The sequence below is a fragment of the Anabrus simplex genome, chromosome 4 (genome assembly GCF_040414725.1).
Source record: "Anabrus simplex isolate iqAnaSimp1 chromosome 4, ASM4041472v1, whole genome shotgun sequence".
NCBI classification, from domain to species: Eukaryota; Metazoa; Arthropoda; class Insecta; order Orthoptera; family Tettigoniidae; genus Anabrus; species Anabrus simplex.
Window position 1 is genome coordinate 419,201,338 of NC_090268.1, and position 16,583 is coordinate 419,217,920.

A 16,583-nucleotide genomic window follows, 5' to 3' on the forward strand; every position below is an offset into this window, starting at 1 on the left:
AAGGATGGGGAAGGGCTAGCATTGGGAAGGAAGTGGCTGTGGCCTTAATTAATGTACAACCCCAGCTTTCAATACATTAAGTATATAAAAATTTAATTATAATTATATTAAAATTGACGAAGAAAATATTGCGATTCATGTGAAAGCTGAATACTAGAGTTCTCTCTCAGAATGCAATATTCCAACTGAAGCCATGAGATCAAAAACCATGCAAGTCCTTATTTTGAGATATCTGTACAGTTGAATATTTTATTTCCTCTGCACTCCAATGAGTTAACGAACTATTCAAGAATTTGTTTATAAGTAGAGCACCTTCATTCTTTTTTGCTACTGCAATGCCCAAATTAGCTTGTCTTGCAAAGAAAACTTTTTTGCACCTTTTCTTAAAGTCAGCACCTTTTCCCACTTGTTTAATACTTTCTTGGCTCCTTTAATGCATTTTAGTCCTAAAGAAATTAAACCAAAATACCTAACAGTTTGTCTGTAAAGCTTGGTTCTTTGTAGTTCCTCAATTTGCCATTAGAATCATAGGCTCCCTGTACTGCACTTATCGGGAGCTTAAGTACGTACTCGGCGATTTTTGAACTATTAGCTTGCCGCCCTCTGTTAGCTGCTTATCTGCTGGCCTTGTTAGTATTGCGTAGGCGATGGTTCAGAATAAACTTTGACTGTGTGTGGTGTCTTCCACTGTCCTATGTTTCCAGTATAATACCAGTATTAAGTATGCTGAAACAGAAAATGAATGCCGAGAAAATACATGATAGTGCTTAACAGTTTAGTGCAAATGGTATTCAGAGTGATGGGTCTGTTCTGAGGTAAAATGTTTGTGGTATATCAATAACAATTGATTGAAAAACACCAACATAATCATGTTATGCAGCATATAGCTAGCGCTTAACAAGTGAAGCGTAAGGAGTAGTAAGGATGGAGTGCAACAACAATTCATTGGTGAAGCACAATGGCTTCTTAAAATTCAGGAAGGAAAAGAAAAAAAGCTGACAGCAAAGACATTTGTGGTGTGTGGAATGCTTCTTTCCAAGCTTAACAATCCTATTATGAAAACATATTTGCAGAAATATACTGGTAAGTCTTGGTCCAGATTAAAGCACCCTTTGAAAATCATATATTTAGCCTCTGCATGAAGAAAAATGACAGGCAAGTAATACTTGACAAAACCAGCAACAGGCAATATATTCTAGACATTTTAATAGCACCCCTAGATGGACAGCAAGTGAAACCCATGCTATTGAAAATATACATTCTGAATTAAACTATCAATGCCAGTGTGATCCAAAGTTTTAATGATGCATATATTGTATTGTGGCCTGAAGGAATACAATATGATCGAGTGTGGCTAGTACTTGGGGACCAAGCATTCTACAAGTTATTGGCATTTACCTACATGCAATCTAAAGCATGTGACCTGCATTGCACAAGCACTACATTGAATTTGTGAAGCATTCATATGCAAATACATTTCTGTCTCTACATTAACACTTGGTTACACGTGCAAAAATTATAACATAGTTACATGCACAGCGGGGATTCCTCACCTTATATAAATTGTTAATTTCATGTTCATTTAGAAGCTTTATTTGTCTTATCTTTTCAAGATAAATGTCACAGTGTTATTGTTTTATATTGGTCCTACTCTATTATTGCTGTTAATTACAGTATAACATAGAAACTATATACATCTTACCATCTAATTTTCTTTCGGGTGGTCTGGTGTAAACTATGATGTCGTTACACGCATTGGCGGCGTTTCCCCGCCATCATGACTTTTACCGCAAGTAGGTTTCTGTTAATCTGCAAGTCGTTACCATGTCATCAAAAAGTTCTCATTTGCATTGTTGCACTTTCTTGAAGTCCATGGTCTACCAAACAATAAACGAACACTAACAAAGCAGAGAATACAACAACGCTAGCACTGTTACACGCACAGGCAGCGAATTCCTGCTCCAAACAATGAGAAAAAATGAATCCACTCTTAGAGAGATCCCATAGCGAACTAACTATATTCCCACCCTGCGCAAATTGTGTGCACACAGAATGTCCTAAAGTGCCATGGCTCCACATCACACAACTGCTGAAATCACATTTCCTATCTGGCGGCGATTCCCCGCCGGTGCGTGTAACCAAGTGTTCAGCAGTTTCTAAAAATAGACTCCTACTAGGAAACAAACGTATGTTGAAAATACAGGACATTCTCTTCCAAGTTCCCAAATTCTTGCATTGTTTATTTGTAACCACACCCGGGCAACTGGAGTGGACATTGATGATGATGATGATGTTTCGTTTTAAGGCTATATGAAATTTCTTAAATGGGCTGTTGTGATGGATGTGAAGGATGCACTGGAGGGTACTGCAAAGCACATACTAGAACAGAGCTTAGCCAAAATCCCTGATGTTAAGGATGTTGCAACAAACACACATTTAATAATGACTGCAAACAAAATATGCAGCACTTGTGTCTGTTCATGCTGAATATTTCTTTTCTATGTATAAGTATTTACTTAGTGACTGGGGATGCAACTCCACTTATTTATTTATTTATTTATTTATTTATTTATTTAATTTATTTATCATATGGCTAGATCTACGGTGTCTGTAAACAACACTGAAATGTTAAATATTATCTGTTTTGACAGTTTGATTTTAATAACATTGTGTTCTGGGATTTGTTTTAGGCAATTTTTAATACATGATAACATGAATGAATTTTGTATCCTTTTATAAGATGTAAAACTGGTTATGATGATGTTTCTACGAATATTTAAATTTAAAATTTGCACCTTTTTTACCCCAAATTTTGCACCTAAAATTCCAAGCTCTAATTATCAGGTAGCAGCCTTCATGTATTGTGTTCAAAAACCACTCAAATCTCTAGTGTTGACTTTAACCATGCTTCAATTCCATGCTCTGAAGGATTATAAACACCTGCTAACACCATATTTTTAAAGGGAAAGTCACATAGTTTCAACTACAAGCTGTGATTTATACAAAATACATATTTAAAATGTACAAGTAGGATTCCAACTTGGGTAATCTTTCCTACATTTATACACAAGAACTGAAACTAAAAACCTGTCAAAGCTGCTGATATCAAGAAATACATCAAGAAAATGAAGAAATATCTGGAATGCATATCTCCAAATCATCCATCCAGATCTCCTTTTGATTGTCTGACAGCATATGAAGAAAATGGTAAAACTAGTGAGAGTGATACTGAAGGTTTGGAACTCCGTGTAGCAAAGCAAGTTGTAATATCAGACTGAGCAACAATATATTCGTAATTGCATTTATTGTTTACTCACTATGATCAAACTTGTAGAAAAATATATCACTACTGTATTTTTGGTATTTTAAAAATAAAAACAGTTCCTCTGAAAAATACTTCACTGGAGAGAGCAATAACTATTAATTTTCTGCAATTTTGAAATGTATTTTCTGGCACTTACATAACTTTGACATGTTAATGTATTTTTTCTCTAATTTATCTAGAAAAATATTCCTGTAAAGGTATTAATTAGAAGAGCAGAAAACATGTATTTTGCATTTTTCTCAGAACTTGAAGCAATGTAATTGAATGGTATTTTGATTTCATGGCTTCAATTATAGCTAAAACTTACACGTGAATGCTGAGGAGAAGGTGAACGTGGAGATTCAGGAGACAATCCAGGGAAATGTGGAGAATTATTCAAGGATTTGCTTGATGCTGGAGTACTTGGTGTCAAAAAGAAATTGGAAGAGTGGCCACTTTCATTTACCGATGGAGGACGAGACAGCTTGCGTTTCACAGTCTGAAGTTCTTTCTCACTTCAAAAAGACAAGATGGTAATGAATATCACACAGAATTCTAGAAACAGTAGACCAAGATTTTTAACTTCCTTGATAATGATCGTGATAATTACAGTGGAATCCTAATAGAGATGACGACTTCAATATTTGACCCATTAAAACAACAAATTGTTATTGTCATCTCCACCACCATAACAGAAACTCAGTTTTTTTAAATTTAACCGTGACCAGGATAAACCCATCATGTTGTTATAGTACACAATAATTAGTAGATATTAATACGTGTATCTAGTCCAGCTCCTTGGCTGCATGGTCATCATACTGGCCTTTAGTTCTGAGGGCCCTGGGTTTGGATTTCTGGTCTGGTCAGGAATTTTAACTTCATATGGTTATTTCCTATGACGTCGGAACTGGGAATTTGTGTTCACCTTAACCCTTAACAGCCCAGCATGTATGTAAGGTTTATTTCAGTTGCTCCTGTGAAAATTTGTGACAAAATTTTACAATGGCATGCCTGTATAGATTTAAGGAGACTCTGGTCTTTGTCTCAGATGCATATAGAAGTTCTTGCTTGGCACATTGTTGTAACATGCTGTTATGCTGTTGGACATGCTGGGTAGTTATGGATTCAGGTTAATTTTATGCACTCTTTTTATTACATTCTTTGGATGTAATGATTCTCTTATTTTAGATCCTTTTCAAGAGCATTACCCCCAATCTGAGTATTAAGGATCCCTTGGACATACTCTTGCAAGATGATAATAGTGTTCATGTGGCAGATGCAAATCAAATCAAAAAATCAAATCAAAATCTATTTATTTGCAAATGAGGTGTCTACCTCAGTGGCAAATGGTACACTAAAATACATTATTGTCAAGCCCTAAATACTAAATTAACAAGAAGAAAATTTTCCTATAACACAATATTATACAATTTATGCTAACAATTTTTTTCTATTAAACAAACAGCTCATCCTTAATAAATTTATATTGTTTACAAAATTCTACTTATAATATCTCCTGTACTACTTACAAATATAGTCAACTGATATACAGTATGTGGAATTACTTCAAATGATACTATACAACTGGTATAAGATTAAAATTTACATTGCATTTATTTACTTTTTTTTTTTTTACCCATTCTGGAACCTAAGTAGCATAACGACCTGCTGCGTCTTAACCAGAGCCCCTTTTGCCACCACTTTTCAGAGTTCTTGAAGGGCCTTCACAGCTACCGTAGCGGTCCCAGGGCCCTCAAAGTCCCCACTGTACTTCACCCCTACAGGCAGTCCCCTACTTTGGCTGTCCAAACTCCTTAGACCAGGGGATGGAATTAATTTATTCACACACATTTTTTATTTACATTAACCTGCACTGGTCGAATGCCCTGCAACACTTCATTTATTTTCTCTGTTCCTGTTTATTCTCTTCTTGAATATCTGTACAGATTTTGGAAAAGGATCAAACACTACCCCTGGTAAACTGTTCCACTCCTTCACACCCTTCCCAATGAATGAAAATTTACCCCAATCGCTTCTGCTAAAATTCCTTCTAATTTTATATTTGTGGTCAGTTCTGCTGATATAATTATTTTCCAGCTGAAGCCTCTCACAGATATCTCCCCATGCTTCTTCTCCTGTATAGGCTCTATATAATCCTATAAATCTAGTTTCCTCCCTTCTCTTACTTAAAGTTTCCCACCCTAGTTCCTTTAACATTTCTGATACACTACCGGTACTCTTTCTCCTTAAATCCCCTGTTACAAATCTTGCTGCTTTCCTCTGCGCACTATCTATTTCTTTTATTAGGTATTCTTCAATCAATCAATCAATCAATACTGATCTGCATTTAGGGCAGTCGCCCAGGTGGCAGATTCCCTCTCTCTTGCTTCCCTAGCCTTTTCCGAAATGATTTCAAAGAAATTGGAGGATCCCAAACACTGTTTGCATATTCCAATAATGGACGAACCATACTTAAGTAAATTTTCTCTTTTAATTCTTTGTTGCATCCTTTAAGGAGGCTCATTATGACATGTAACAATCTGTATGCTTTCCCAACAATGTCATCCACATGAGCCTTCCAGTGCAAATTACTTTCAAATCTCACACCTAAGTATTTGAACTTGCCATCTTTTGGGATAACCACCACATCCAAAGTATATTCAAATTCAGTTTTAAATGAATTATGAATGAATACTGATCTGCATTTAGGGCAGTTGCCCAGGTGGCAGATTCCCGATCTGTTGCTTTCCTAGCCTTTTCCTAAATGATTTCAAAGAAATTGGAAATTTATTGAACGTCTCCCTTGGTAAGTTATTCCAATCCCTAACTCCCCTTCCTATAAATGAATATTTGCCCCAGTCTGTCCTCTTGAATTCCAACTTTATCTTCATATTGTGATCTTTCCTACTTTTATAAACGCCACTCAAACTTATTCGTCTACTAATGTCATTCCACGCCATCTCTCGCTGACAGCTCGGAACATACCACTTAATTGAAATAATAACATTAAGTTATTTATTAGACCACCTAATCAATACAAAATCGTCTTGGATGATTTACATAAATTTAATTAGTCGAGCAGCTCTTCTTCTTTCTCTCAATTCTTCCCAACCCAAACTTTGCAACATTTTTGTAACGCTACTCTTTTGTTGGAAATCACCCAGAACAAATCGAGCTGCTTTTCTTTGGATTGTTTTCCAGTTCTTGAATCAGGTAATCCTGGTGAGGGTCCCATACACTGGAACCATACTCTAGTTGGGGTCTTACCAGAGATATGCCCTCTCCTTTACATCCTTACTACAACCCCTAAACATCCTCATAACTAGAGCCCGGATTTCCATGCACAATCATATCTCAAAATATGCATGCATTCATGCACTATCATATGGCAAAACATGCACAATAAACTAGAAAATATGCACTATCAAAATTCAGTTCCTTTTGAAACATGAACAAAAACTACCCTAATTTCTCAAAATTGTCTTGATTTAAGCTCATCCGTTTATCATTCAGCACATACTTAAGCACAGAAAATTATCTTTTTACGTCACGAGAAGTGATAGATGCATAATTCAATGAAGGCATTTGGACAAAGTGAGGTCAAATTGTACGTCTTTTGCATTTTCACCACAATGCGTCTTTTATAAGCTTGACGAATTCAAAATCAGGATTTGAACGAATTAGTTTGTTCAACTTATCTCTATCTGCGGCAGCTGCTTCTCCATTCGATGATTGCAGACACATTTGAATGTCCTCAATAAGTGGTAACGATTGCTTGCTGCGATAACACAGACGTGTGACGATTGAGAGTTCCGGGTAGGACATTCCAGGATAACAACGGTAGAGGGTTCAATGAAAAACCAGAATTTGTAAGCTGCTATCCCAGTCACGCGGCACCGCACAAGTGCGATACAAGGTTTCTTTTGTTCGTCTAACAGACGAAAAATGAGCCGTCAATGATTAATGCACAATTTACGGTTCAATTTATAGCAATGTACAACTGTAAAACTGGGACACCTTATTCCTAAGAATTAGATTTCGACGTGGGGCCTTCCGACTTACGTCATTGTTTACTCAAGCAACAGATAAGAAAGTGTTTGGTTAATTGCATTATACTGTAGGACCTGTACCGTATGTAGGCTACCAACTATGGTTGTTACATAGGATGCCAGGAATACATTCTCTCCGTCTCTCAGTAATAGACATACTGTAGCCTACAACATGAAAAATTGTCCCAAATTCTGCAAACTAACATTCAGAAAATGCACTGATGCAAGTTAACAATATATATGCGTCAAAGTCAGAATAAAAGTCATATTATGCAATATTAAACGTCCAAATATGCGCTATTAAATCCAAAATCTTCCAAATATGCATTATGCATGAATTTTCTCCGAAAAATGCCAAAACATGCAAACATGCATGGAAAAAGAACGGTTATTTGGAATTGTTAAGCCGTAAAACGAATATTTGTAAAGTTTGAGAAGTGTAGCTAGCTTATTTAAAAACATGCATTTGCATGGAAATCCGGGCCCTACTCATAACCATGTGCAGAGATCTGTACTCTTTATTTACAATCCCATTTATGTGATTACCCCAATGAAGATCTTTCTGTATATTAACACCCAGATACCTACAATGATCCCCAAAAGGCACTTTCACCCCATCAACGCAGTAATTAAAACTGAGAGGACTTTTCCTATTTGTGAAACTCACAACCTGACTTTTAACCCCGTTTATCAACATAACATTGCCTGCTGTCCATCTCACTACATTTTCGAGGTCACGTTGCAGTTGCTCACAATCTTGTAACTTATTTATCACTGTATAGAGAATAACATCATCCGCAAAAAGCCTTACCTCCGATTCCACTCCTTTACATATATCATTTATATATATAAGAAAACATAAAGGTCCGATAATACTGCCTTGAAGAATTTCTCTCTTAATTATTACAGGGTCAGATAAAGCTTCACCTACTCTAATTCTCTGAGATCTATTTTCTAGAAATATAGCAACCCATTCAGTCACTCTTTTGTCTAGTCCAATTGCACTCAATTTTGCCAGTAGTCTCCCATGATCCACCCTATCAAATGCTTTAGACAGGTCAATTGCAATACAGTCCATTTGACCTCCAGAATCCAAGATATCTGCTATATCTTGCTGGAATCCTACAAGTTGAGCTTCAGTGGAATAACCTTTCCTAAAACCGAACTGCCTTCTATCGAACCAGTTATTAATTTCACAAACATGTCTAATATAATCAGAAAGAATGCCTTCCCAATGCTTACATACAATGCATGTCAAACTTACTGGCCTGTAATTTTCAGCTTTATGTCTATCACCCTTTCCTTTATATACAGGGGCTACAATAGCAACTCTCCATTCATCTGGTATAGCTCCTTCGACCAAACAATAATCAAATAAGTACTTCAGATATGGTACTATATCCCAACCCATTGTCTTTAGTATATCCCCAGAAATCTGATCAATTCCAGCCGCTTTTCTAGTTTTCAACTTTTGTATCTTATTGTAAATGTCATTGTTATCATATGTAAATTTTATTACTTCTTTGGCCTTAGTCTCCTCCTCTATCTCGACATTTTCCTTGTAACCAACAATCTTTACATACTGCTGACTGAATACTTCTGCCTTTTGAAGATCCTCACATACACACTCCCCTTGTTCATTCATTATTCCTGGAATGTCCTTCTTGGAACCTGTTTCTGCCTTAAAATACCTATACATACCCTTCCATTTTTCACTAAAATTTGTATGACCGCCAATTATGCTTGCCATCATGTTATCCTTAGCAGCCTTCTTTGCTAGATTCAATTTTCTAGTAAGTTCCTTCAATTTCTCCTTACTTCCACAGCCATTTCTAACTCTATTTCTTTCCAGTCTGCACCTCCTTCTTAGTCTCTTTATTTCTCTATTATAATAAGGTGGGTCTTTACTATTCCTTACCACCCTTAAAGGTACAAACCTGCTTTCGCATTCCTCAACAATTTATTTAAACCCATCCCAGAGTCTGTTTACATTTTTATTTACCGTTTTCCACCGATCATAGTTACTTTTTAGAAACTGCCTCATGCCTGCTTTATCAGCCATATGGTACTGCCTAATAGTCCTACTTTTAACTCCTGTTTGTAAATGTTGTAACAGTTGATTTGCCTCCATTAACCTTCATATTATTTTCTTCAACCCATTGTTGGATACTCTCAAGGTCCCTTTGTAATTCTGAACAATCCTCAATGTTATTTATTTCCCTATATACAATTATGTCATCTGCATACAATCTTATTTTTGATGTTATATTATTCCCTAAATCATTTAAGTATATTAAGAAAAGTAACGGACCGATTATACTACCCTGTGCAATTCCCTTACAAACTTTCTCTTCCTGCGATACATTATTTCCTACTTTGACTTTCTGAACCCTTGAATTTAGAAATGTTTTTATCCAACGTGTAACCCTTACGTCCAATCCTATTCCCTCCAATTTCTTTAATAATATTCCATGTTCCACTCTATCAAAGGCTTTGGAAAGATCTATGGCTATGCAATCTAACTGGCCTCCTGAATCCAACTGATCTGATATGTCCTGCTGAAATCCCACCAGTTGTGCCTCACAAGAAAATTTCTTTCTAAATCCATACTGGCTCCTCATGAACCAATTTTTATCATCACATATCCCTCTGATGTATTTTGGTATTAAACTCTCCAGTATTTTACAAACTATACTGGTCAGGCTGATTGGCCTGTAGTTCTCTCGTTTCCTTTTATCACCCTTTCCTTTGTAAATTGGTATTATTATAGATTCCTTCCATTCCTTTGGTATTACACTATTATTTATGACATAGTCAAAGATAAATTTTAAATAAGGCACTATGTACCACCCCATTGTCTTTAACACCTCCCCAGTAATTTGATCACTTCCTGCTGCTTTTCCTTGCTGAAGCAGTTGAATTTCTCTGAAAATATCTTCATTTGTGAATGAGAAGCTTCTTGTTTCTCTCTGTGTCTCTCCCTCTCTATCTTCTGTTTCAGTTTCCAACTCCGGACAATCATCTACTGAATCTCTGAATTCCCCACTAAATAGGTTTGCTTTCTCGCTATCTGTTAAATAGTGTTCACCTCCTTCTCCCACCATTGTAGGAATTTGGATTCCTTTTCCTTTTTGATTCCTGATATATGAATACAGCTTTTTCCATTTCCCTTTGTGGTCATTACCCTCTTGAAGTATGCGATTCATATAATTCTCTTTTGCTTCCTTTTTCACTCTATTCAGTTTCCTCATTGGCTGTTTTCTAGTTTCTCTACTCTCCCTACCCTCTTTGATTTTCCTGTTTACTATTCTACATTTTCTTTTTAATTTTCTTATTTCCCTTGTATAATAAACAGGGTCTGAGGTCATTTTACCCTTCTTAACAGGTACAAATCTCTTCTCTCCTTCCCAAATGATTCCTTTCAATTTAGCCCAAAGAGTATCCACATTACTCCCTTCACTTATCCAACAACTGAATTGTGATTTAAGGTAAGTCCCAAATTCATCAACTTTAGTTTTTCTGTACAATTTCTTGTCTTGTGTGACCCTCTTATTAAGCCTTTTTAGTACCAGTCCTACATCCATTATTACAGCCTTATAGTCACCTATTCCTTCAATTACCTTAGTTTTATCAACAATTTCCCATGGTTTAACCAAGAATACATCTAGTAAGTTACTGAGACGAGTAGGTTCTTGTACTACCTGTGTAAATCCTCCCTCCCAAATTAACTTATTTGCCAGTTTCTGTTCATGGGCTTCACTTGCAGCTCCATTCCATTCAACTTCAGGCAAATTTAGATCTCCCCCAATTATTACCATATCATTATTATTGTTTTTATGAGTATAATCTATTATTTTCTCAAATATTTCCATGTCTCTTTCCTCTCTTCCAGGCCTGTATGTTCCTATAATTCCCACCTCCTTCATATTATCACAAACTAATTTTATCCCTAATATTTCATCGGTAAACCATTCATGTGAACAATAAGTTTCCTTCACGAGAATAAACACCCCCCCCCCTCCCTTTTTATCTCCTCGGTCTCTACGATAGACTATGTACCCTTCTGGAAATACTTCTCTATTACCCACCCCTTCTCTCAACCACGATTCCACTCCCATCATCACATCAGTCTCATAAGATTCCATCAATGTACCGAATTTTAATTGTTTATTTACTACACTCTGACAGTTTACCAAGAGCAATCTCAGACCCCCTTCCTCCCTAAAACTTGACTGTTGCAATTGGGTAACTTGAAATTCCTTACTTTCCTGAGTTTCATTTTCTAGTTGACTGAGCCAGTTTGAAGTACCGCTGGCTCTTTCTATTAGTTTTCCTGGTCAGTATTATAACTCAAGAGAGTTGCCTTTTTTACAGTACATATCTAAAGATTAATCAAATCTAGAACAATATTTGCTATCTTTCGTTTACCTGAATTGTTTAGATGAAGGCCATGCTTTGTGTAACAGTGTCTCTCGAAACTGCTGCTATCAATTACCTGTGTATTACGAAAATGTTTACCAATTTTAACCATATCTGTATTAACTTTGTCCACTTCAGTGTTCACACACGAGTCTCTAATCAAATCATGCTTGTGGGAGACGTTCACTGCAAAGGTGTTAGTGTGAGTCAGCTTACCTAGTGTACATTTAAGTTGAGAAATGACAATCTTATCGCTGTTGTGAGCTACGTCGTTCGTCCCGCCGATGATCACTACTGCATCACGACTTCCGAGATTTCTTGCTGCCTGTTCCGTGTTTTCCAATACCTTCTTGATTGGGGCCCCAGGATAGATGACGGCTGATGCTGCAATATCTTCATTGTTCATTTTCTCCGCAATTCCCCTCGCCTGGCTATCACCAAATATAAGAATGTTCGACACTTTCTCCGGGGCACTGTGTGGGATTTTAGGCCTAACTTTGCCACTTATCGTAACGGATTTTGCACTATACATTTGACTGCTTCCCATACGGATAAGTCCTTGCGTATCGCCTACTTCCCTCAGGGCTGAAAATCTATTTTTTGTTGTCAATTACAAAGTTGTCCTTATTTAACTGTTCACTTTTCCTCCTAGAATCTGAAGCAACTTGACACCACGCGCTAGAATTCACGGAGCCACCTGTGTTCTGAGTGTTTACTGGTAACGGTACTTTCGATTCCAGTAAATGTACCTTCTCCTTTAAAATCTCATTGTCCACTTTTAATGCTTGTAAATCCTGTTGCAATAAGGAGAGAATTACAAGTACCAAGTACATTATCATTACCTCCATCCTCCAAGGAATGAGACGCCAGCGATTCGTTGACCGTTGTAGGCCTAGGTTTGTTACCGCTATTCAAATCGCTCTCGCCACAGCTCACACATGTCCAAGTATCTTCACTTTAGCGAAACCAGCACTACATATACACTCAAAATGGTACCAAATTAAACACTTTTCACACTGGATACCATTCTTCACTCGCTTCTTATTTACACCACACTTATTCCCGATTATTTTGCAAGAGAACTGGGAGCTATCTTCACTTACATCCTTCGCTGACGCCATTTTGTGTAATCTGACAGTTTAAATACCACCACTGGATCCAGCTATTTGGACGGACAAAGATTCAGGTGATGAAGATGAGAGAGGCATCTAAACCTAAATTTGCCAGTTTCTAGCTGATGTGATAATCAGTCTAGTAATAAAAAATAGAGACCGAACATAGAAAACTAAACAGTCTGAATAAAAGTAAGCATAGAACATGGACAGAATAAGAGCCAAAGGGGGGCATTAGTGTAACAAAGAGGAAAAGTAACTCGATTGTTACCGCAGCATCAGTCTGTGTTGGTGTATAATCTGTGTCCATGGTAAAAAGTATTAATTAAAGGAGAAAAGATCATTCAAATTCATCGTCCTCACAACATTGGCAAATATAATGGGATTATGGGAGGTGTAGACAGAGTGGATGAAAACTCTTGCTATGCACAGGATCAATATTCGAAACAAGTGGTACTAGGCTTTGCTCGCATAGCTTATCGATATCCACAATACATGGCAACTGAAGAAAGGAACAGGTGCAAAGCTCACACAGTCAGATTTCTGATGGGAAATTGTGCAGGTGTACCCGACAAAAAAAACAAATCCTACTAAAGGAGCAGGAAGACCATCCACTAGTATACTAACATACAAGTCGTGTTTCCCATGTGATGCGAGATATGATTGCTACAAGCACTATGTACAGAAAATGGAAAAGGAAATGTGCAGGAATGTATTGTGTGAAGAAAACATCAGAAGTATGCACTAAATGTGGAAAATGTGATGTAAGACTGAGTGTTGAGTGTTTTAAACTGTACCGTCTGCACCAGTGAAGAAGATTTGTGAAGCACATTGTTGTAATTTGTATAGTATGAGAAAACTCTTTTGATGTCTGTTGAACTGTTTGTCTCCATAACTGCCCAGCATGTCCATATGGACACATTGACTTTATGACCCAGTATGGGGCAGGAAAATAAAATCTTGCTTTCCAACATTATTTTAGCTGCTTATGAAACATATTCACTACAGAAATTAAAATAATTTGGGCAGTTAAGGGTTAATACAGTTCTCTCATCCTTACACCACAAACCACACTACCAAACAACAACAGAAAAAGCACATAATAGTGAATATATAGGATTGGCATCATGAAGGTTGTCACAGAGTGAGCTGGCTGTGCGATTAGGGGCGTGCAGCTGTGAGCTTGCATTCGCGAGATAGTGGGTTCGAACCCCACCGTCGGCAGCCCTGAAGATAGCTTTCTGTGGTTTCCTATTTTCACACCAGGCAAATGCTGGGGCTGTACCATCATCACCATAAGACCTATCTAAGTTGGTGTGATGTAAAGCAACTTGTACAAAAAATGATTCTATTCCCTATCTTACTTAATGTATGGCACTGACTTGCTGGCCGAATTGGCTTATGGAGAGAACTATTCTCACGCCTAAGAACGACACTGTAGCAACATTAATGATTTGATTTTGGAGAAACTTCCTGCTAACATGGTAAGATATACGTCTGGACACCGTGGTAGAGATAGAGGACATGGTCCACTACCCTGTGGGGTTCCTCCACACTTTTAATTCACCAGATTTTTCACCTCACAATCTCAGTCTGGAAATTGAAGCACCTATACTCTGACATCTCTATAGCTTTGTAATGGCATCAGGTTGCAAGTGAAGTCTTTACATAGTAACACGATTGAAGCAACCATCTTCACGGGATGTGGTGCAACAGAAACCATCTTCATCCACCACATATTAGCCTACGCTACTGGACAAAGGGCCTAAATCTATTACAGAAGCCTTTCTTAGTGCACCTCCATGGCAGAAGATGAACCTATATTCCTAATTTCAGCATTCTAGGTCTTCTGGATCTGTAGATATAGTGATCAGTGAGTGGTATTTAGCGTTTATCTATGTAGATTAATATTATGAAGAGTAAAACCATTTATGTTATAAGCTGTGTCCACTCTTCTAATAATTATTGAAATGTTACAACATACATTAATGAAGTACTCCTCATGTGAATCTTCTCTCCTCACAGTGCATTACAGTGGCACTGGTGTTTCATGAGCTGGCTAGTTTATTATAACTTTCTATTATGTCACATTAATTAATTAATTCATTTAGTTTAATTAATTCATTACTTTAAAGTAAATTCAAGTGTTGGAAATATTAATGGAAGTTCACCAGTACAAATTTTAGAATTCAGTTTGTAATTTACGATGGTTTGATTAACTTTTGGTAATCATATTTTGAGAGATTTTCATAAAGATTTTATTAATAAATGGAAATGTTCCACAACCTATTTAATGTTTTTTTTTCCCATTTTCCTGCCCTACATTTGTACTTATTGGATTTATGAACAGTCTACACTTGATGAAGCTTGTGTTCTTCACTGAATTATGAGGGGCATTGTATCAAGGGAGTGTAAGTTCTGTGAAAGTTAGAGGTGAGAGAACAGACTGACTAGAATGGAAGGAGGAGGTGGTGGTGGTGGTGGTGGTGGTGGTGGTGCCAGTGGTGGTTGTTTTAAGAGGGCAACCATCATCTTTGAACACTAATCAGAGGGGAAAAGAATTGAAGAAGTCCAACACTTTGAGAAATGGAGATATTGGCCAAAGAAAAAAGAGGGCCACAAAGGGCATGACAATGAAAGACTCTAATAATGTTGGGGTTGGAAAAGAATGAGAGTTGATCAAATGAGGTCTGATAGGATAGATGCAAGTGAAGAGCCTGACACAAGTAAGAGGAAGCAATGCCAAGACTCAGCTGAGGTCTCCATGGTTACCAACCATTGCTCCCAAGTTAAGAGTCCCTGGGACCCCATTTAGTCACCTCTTATGACAGGCAGGGGATGCTGTGGATGTTAATTCGCCTACCCCCACCTACAGGGGATAAACAAAAGAATGGTTTCAAACAAGGAAGTGTACTCTAACCATTACCCTTCATTGTAATAGATGAATAATGACAACAATGGCAGATAAAAGCATTAGTGCTGAAAGATGATTTGATGGTGTGAGGAATTAGGGAGGAGGAAGTTCAGGAGTAGTGGGATGCATGAGATGAAATAATACAGAGATATGGCATCAAATTTAGAGTGAGATGGTGCTTACATGAAGAAGGATAGATCAACAACATGAGTGACAATTGATAGGGAATAACTGTAGAAAGTGGAGAACTTCATTAAGAGGGAATTCCTCAAGGCAGTTCTTGATCTTTTATATAAATGATATGAGTAAAGAACTGGAATCAGAGATAAGGCCTTTTGTGGATGATGTTATTCTGTATAGAGTAATAAATAAGTTGCAAGAGTGTGAGCAACTGCAGAAAGACCTCAACAGTGTTGTGAGATGGAAAGCAGTCAATGGTATGATGAAAAACAGGGTGAAAAGTCAGGTTGTGAGATTCACTGAAAGGAAAAGAACTCTCACTTTTAATTACTGCATTGGTGGGGTGAAAGTTCCTTATGGGGATCACTGTAAGTACCTAGGTGTTAATGTAAGGAAAGATCTTCATTGAGGTAATCACATAAATGGGATTGAAAATAGAGGGTACAGATCTTTGCACATGGTTATGCGATTATTTAGGGGTTTTAGCAAGGATGTAAAGGAGAGGGAATATCATATAAGTCTCTGGTAAGACCCCAACCAGAGTAGGCCCTTATGGTTCCAGTGTATGGGACCCTCACCAGGATTACTTGATTAGAAAACTGGGA

General features: G+C 37.2%; 1 protein-coding gene across 1 annotated transcript in view; it reads right to left on the bottom strand.

The window, feature by feature from the left end:
* Window positions 1-697: 697 nt before the first annotated feature.
* The window catches only part of LOC136872783 (probable E3 SUMO-protein ligase RNF212), a 187,047-nt gene continuing 171,161 nt past the window's right edge, over window positions 698-16,583 (bottom strand). Inside the window, exons 6-7 of the mRNA XM_067146625.2 lie at window positions 3,633-3,819; window positions 698-726 (exon numbers count right to left, since the gene is read on the bottom strand). Coding sequence (XP_067002726.1) covers window positions 718-726; window positions 3,633-3,819 — 196 coding nt within the window. The 3' untranslated portion in view covers window positions 698-717. The remainder of the gene's footprint in view (window positions 727-3,632; window positions 3,820-16,583) is intronic.